This window comes from Mus pahari, chromosome 2 (genome assembly GCF_900095145.1).
Source record: "Mus pahari chromosome 2, PAHARI_EIJ_v1.1, whole genome shotgun sequence".
Classification (NCBI taxonomy): domain Eukaryota; kingdom Metazoa; phylum Chordata; class Mammalia; order Rodentia; family Muridae; genus Mus; species Mus pahari.
This window is the reverse complement of record NC_034591.1, coordinates 5,148,413-5,154,412: the sequence shown is the minus strand read 5'-3', so window position 1 is coordinate 5,154,412 and position 6,000 is coordinate 5,148,413. Positions and strand designations below refer to the sequence as shown.

General features: G+C 42.3%; 1 protein-coding gene across 2 annotated transcripts in view; it reads right to left on the bottom strand.

Moving 5' to 3' along the window:
* Nucleotides 1–6,000, bottom strand: part of LOC110316212 (phosphatidylcholine translocator ABCB4) — a 60,657-nt gene that overhangs the window by 15,449 nt on the left and 39,208 nt on the right. For both annotated transcript variants that reach the window (XM_021190322.2, XM_029535479.1), the window contains 2 exons: nt 4,905–5,108; nt 433–533 (listed from right to left, as the gene is read on the bottom strand). In XM_021190322.2, coding sequence (XP_021045981.1) covers nt 433–533; nt 4,905–5,108 — 305 coding nt within the window. The remainder of the gene's footprint in view (nt 1–432; nt 534–4,904; nt 5,109–6,000) is intronic.

Genomic DNA, 6,000 nt, shown 5'->3' with positions numbered 1-6,000 from the left:
AAAAAAAAAAAGAAAAAAAGAAAGAAAGAAAAAATTATGATCACATGAATATTTTTTTCAGCTTTTCATTCTCTAGGATTCTAAATTTTCCATAAAGTAATGAGAAAATGGTATACCCATCCTTAAGTCAACCTACATACTAAAGAAAACAAAAGTTTGGACAGCTCTTTCAGAGAATGTTCATCGTGAGTCACCCAGCTGGGTTATACTGCAGTGACTGGGTGTCATGCAGCTCTCTATAACTCTTGGCCCTCAGAGATTTAATCTTACTGTGTTCACAATAGAAATGAAATCGAGTCCTGGGACTTGATGAGATAATTATCAGACAAGGGTCATTATCATTGTTCTGAGAAGACATGTCTAAATGCTCTTAAGGAACAGTAGTACAGCCCTGGGGAAGCAGTAGGTATGCAGCAATTTTATGTATATTACCTGTAAGGCCCATGCAATTTTTCAACATACATTGACTCAAATTTTCTTTCTTGGGTCAAGGATACAACAGTTCGAATATTTTCTATTGCCTCTGTTGCAATCTATAACAGAAAGATCTTCATTAGAAGTGCTACTTTTATTTCTGAAATCAAAAATAACTGTCAGGTGTACTGTAAGTGCCAAGTATATGTGGTTCCTTCCAATAAAATCAAGAGGCAGAATATATTCTTTAAGACTATGTCTCTAACAAAACTGGCCTTGGGATTGTGCACAGTAGAGTAGCTAAGTCTCTGGGTGCTCATGGAAGCTTATATCTGAAGCCCAGAATGGAACATAAACCCCTGCCATCAGGCAGTCACTTCAATCACAGCCCTTTAGTGGCCTTGCTTTCTTTATAGGGTAGAATCTAGAAGACATGATTTAACAATAGTTTCTAGAGGTCATTGGAAATCATGGCCATTTTCACCTTGGGCACACCCTTTCTTAAACAAGCTGTCTGCCCACAAGCAGGAGACTCCAACTGGAAATGAATTGACCCGGTTTTATATTGCTATTTAAATAAAGGAAGCATGCCTGAATCTGGTAAATCAGACTTGGTTTCCTGGAGCTGGAGGAAGTACCTGTTGGAAGGCCCTGTGGATTCAGAGGGGGGTAGCCATCATTTGGGGAGCAGATATGAATGCAGATGGTTGAGGAGTAAGACAGATGTGTAGAGAGGCTTAAAGAGGCTTAAAGAGAGTACAGTCTGTGGACTCAGGAGGCAGTGACTCAGAGCGAACATAGCCCGTGGGACTAAGACAGAGACATATGTACAGAGAGACTCAGAGACGACACAGCCCGTGGGTCTAAGAGACAGAGAGCTTTCTCTTTTCTCCTCTTGAAATACATTCTTTATGTCAAACCACTTTAACCTAAGCCAGTCAGAAGGTTTGCTGTTTTGTTTTTAATTCTTATAGCCAAACTACCCTTAGTGTATTGACTGTGATTAGCTATTGAGTCTAAACCACATCAACACCAGGATTATCAGATGTTAAATTTTGTGGTTTTGTTTCATCAGCTTCAACACTTGCATTTCAGCCTTCAATTGTAAGTAGGTAAAAGATATTTTTTACATTAGGCTAAAACATTTTATCTTTAAAATAGTAATAATCATCTAACAGATAGTAGAAGCAGCCAAAACGTCGCCACCCTGAAGGACACAGCTTCCTTTAGCCTGAGGACAACCCTGTAGAAAGTATTACTACTGTTTTTACAAATGAGGAAGATGCAGAGGGGATTCACAACTGGCTTAAAGACTCAGAATGAACTCAGAGCGTGAGGACTACCAGGTCACCTGATGCCAAGTCTGCTCTTAGCCAATTGCACTGGCTGCTCTGTCTATTTTGAGATTTCGCACATGGAGAAACCAGTGGCAAACAAGTTTACTATTAACCCTTGGTTTTCTGGTCATAGACTAACTTTGTGGTCCAGTTCTGATACACAGGCTCTTGAGCTCAGTAAATGGGATCTAGTCAAGATGGTCATGATATAAATTTGTCATTTGGATCACAAAGAATGATCTGATGGAACTAATTAGTTGGCTGTGGATATATTAATGTTATATTTAGAGGATTGTATTACATGTATAAATATGACTTATAAGTATAATGTTATTTTGCCATCTTCCTCCTACTGCCCAGCACCAAATGCTCATATTAAGAAGTCCTCCTTGAAAAATTGAAATGAGACTATCCCAATTCCTGATATACTTCATTCACTAATAAAATTTGTACCCAAGGAAAAGATCATATCTTTTTGAGCAAGTGATGGAGAGGAACTCACCCCGGTTTCCGCTCCCTTCTCTGAGCCCAGTCTCACTATGCTGCTCCACAGGGTATATATACCCCACTGGTCTTAAACTAGCAGTGATGCTCCCTCATCTGCCTTCCAATTACCTTCGAAGGATTATAAGCTACCTACCACACCAGAAACTAAGCCCGATTCTACCGGTGAACCAACAGTTGGTTTAGAAAACAAAATTGAACCACGATTGAATTGTTGGGGATTAAAATATTTGTTCTATCTCACATTCTTCAAACCTAATGTTAGGCTGCATCCACTGATCCCCACGATGGCAGCTTTAGGAAGTTTATGAAGGAACCTGGACAGCATCAGGAATAGCACCTCATTTCACCAAGACCGAAAAAGGCCACTGGAACTAAGAGCGTTCTCTCCAGCACCATATGGTATAAGCAGAAGGACAAGATAGAGAACTGAACATTTTTGTGTGTTTGAAACATTCCTCAATTCTGACTACCATATTTCTGTCAAATTTTGATAATTCTCATTGCTATCAAAATATTAACTCTCTCAGTAGAGTCATGGTCACTATATTGGGTCAATTCAAGATATTTTTGTGTAATTTGCTGAAGGAAAATTTATCTTCATTACTGTGGAAAGCGGGAGCGGCCGCAAGAGCCAAGATGGCGCCCTGGCTCATTGCCAATCCCTGTGACCCCTGCTTACCAAGAATTCTGAGCCTGCGCACTTGAACGATCCTGTGCTGTCCACCTGATGAGTCACTGGCCTATCACAGTGTGCCCTGCCTGCATGCACGGCTCGTGTTCAGAGCGTGCTGAACACTGATTGGATCCAGGAGAGGGGGGAGGGATAAGATCAGAGGACAGATGGAAAAGAAACTGAATGAGCCCGGAGATAAAGACGGAAGCTGCTGGAAAAACCTTCCTTGGCATTTGTGTAGTTCCCACCCCCCCCATCTCTGCTGGTCGGTCAGAGTGCTATGACCATGTTCTCTTGAAGAATGAGGAAGGACTACAAGATGGTGGGAGTCAGAACTATTTTTTTAAGGGGGATTTGTTTGTTTTGTTGGTTGGTTTTGTTGTTGATATTGTTGTTTTTTAGGCTGTGGCATACAGTGTGAAGAAAATGGTACCCTTCAGTACCTAAAAACAGTACGTAAGAAACCATTCAGCACCTGGAAACAAGAATGAAGTCCAGGATCCACTGCACACAGGTTTCCAGAGAACTCTGATTCCAGGGCAAGGCCGTGCCTGGAAAAATGACAAGTGTTTGGGGGACACTGACCCCATGGAATGACAGCCATGAGCACTGATGGGAGGAAGTGGCAGATCTCAGTGAACAGAACTCAGGAACCATGTATCACTGCTTTCCTCATCTCTGTTAGGTTTTTGTTTATTGTATGATAGGGTATTGCTATGTAACCCAGAATGGCTTTGAAGTAATGGCAAGTCTCCTGCCTCTAACTCTTGAGTAATGAGCGTATAAGCATGTGCCACCACAACCAGTCGCATGTCAGCCACATATAGGCAGACGGTCACTCAGCACCAAAGCCTGTCTCTTTGTAAAGTGGAGACACTGTCTTTCCCACTATACACAGTTGTCATGAAAGTGTTTGCAGTGATGCTTGTGAGAGAATTTTAAGACTGGTGCTGTAGAACTATCATGTGCTTTACTTCCTCATTTTTCATTAAAGGACGATGTATGCTTTACCATCTGAATGTGCGTGCCTCACCAATCACATGCTTATATGTGGGTTCAGACATACTCAGATACGTATCTCGAGACTAGTACTGTGCCTTGGCTTGGACTTACTTCCTGTTCACACCTCTACATTTGCAAAAGTGAAGGGTCTGACTCAGCAGGTCAAAGTCCTTGCTCTGAAAACACCCGGATCTCAGTTCAAATATTCAGCATACATACAGGAAGCCTGCCAGCCCAGTGGTCAGGAGCAGAGGCAGGCAGATCCTGGGGGTTCACTGAGAGGCCAACCTCTCTAAGGAAAACAGTAAGACTGAGGTTTAGTGAGTGATCATCTATCAAGGAATAGCAGAAAGCAATAAAGGACCACACTCAATGTACTTCTATGGTCTTGCACACTTGGCATGAGTGTGTGCACACGCGTGCACAAACACACACACATACATCTATACAAGTAAGATAGCATTATCATCTACCTCACAGTATGGCCAGGAAGATATTAAGAATAAGTCAATAATAACAGTGAATTCCCATAGGTACTACAGTTGTCACGCAATCTTAATTTTCACTACACGTTAATTAGAACTACAAAATAGGGAATTACTGCCACCTGGTGGGGCTAACTTTAACAATAAAAAATCATAGCAGGGACAAGGAATCTTCTGATCTTAGATAATTCATTTCTATACTCTGCCTTACACTTGTAAAAACAGCAACATTTATTCTATCAATGATGCCAGGATATGATGACAAGATGAAATACATTCAGGCAGTTTGAAAGATATTTATAACAAGTTCTGTCTGGAAGCTAGAAATGTCACAAGAACTATGTCGGTCTCAGTTCTGGGCATTATCAATACAGTAGAACATTTCTGCACAGCCTGTGTATTATCAGCTGTAGTGTGTAACGTGACAAAGCAAGCCAGGTATGTGTACAAGCAGCCCTTCTGTTAGCCAAAGCCCACTTAGCTCACCTTTCCAGCAGCTTCCATTTCCTTTTTATCTCTCTTGGCATTGCCAGCCAACATTTTCATTTCAACAATTCCTGCTACAGCAATGAATGGAACAACCGACAACAGCAGAAGTGTCAGTTGCCAACCGTAAATAAATGATATAATAATACCGGTTCCGAGGTTGGCTGTGTTCTGTGCAATTAAAGCCAACCTGGTTCCCGTGGCCTACAAGAGAAAAAGAATAAGGCAGCTGAGTGAACTCCCAAAGCCACGTGTTCCAGGCTTAGGCCCCTACTCAGAACATGAAGAGTTTCATCCACTCAACCTACAACTTGTGCCTAACCCACAAGGCTGGACAGGGTCTGTTCTCATCCCTCCAGCCCATGGAATCACCTACTGCACAGATAAGCTGTGAGGACATGAACCTTTCAAAAGGGGAATCTAATCACAACCCCAGTAATTTACATAACCACTTTACACTCTCCTTGAAACCAAGTTACCAAGTATTCACCTCCTACAAGACTGTGAGCCACCAAACACTACAGTTGAATTAGTTGTTGTGCTGTTCAAAAAATCAGGACCATTGTCATAGACATTGCTGTCAACTCTCTGGTGTGCCTCTTCTCCTGTGAAGTCAGTGAACCTCACAGGGTGGGGACCTAAGCTGGCCAGAGAACAGCCTTCTCTTGAGATAACTGTTGGCTCAGTCTTGAGTGTGTGACTTATGAGCTGTTACAAGAGTTATGGAAAGGGCTTTCATTTGTTGGGTGAGGTACAAATTTGTGTCCTTTTCTGAGGAGTAACGAAGAAGCTTTTAGTTCTAATTGCTATTGGTCACCAACCAGGAAATGAGCCTCACAAAGCCAACTCGGAGGAGGCAATTTACCACACAGACAGAAGGAACCTGGGTCTCTGATGCCTGTACCCAGCCAGCAGGTCAGTCTACCTGACGTCTAAACTTTCTCTTGCTGTTCAAGTCAGATTCAGCTGGATGTTCCTGGATTTCCAACTAAAAGGATCTTTGTAAAACTGCTTTGAGGGCCTTGTGTACTCCAGGCAAGCTTTCCACCGCTGAGCTATCTGTTCTGCCCCACCCCACCCCAGCTGAAAGCGGCTC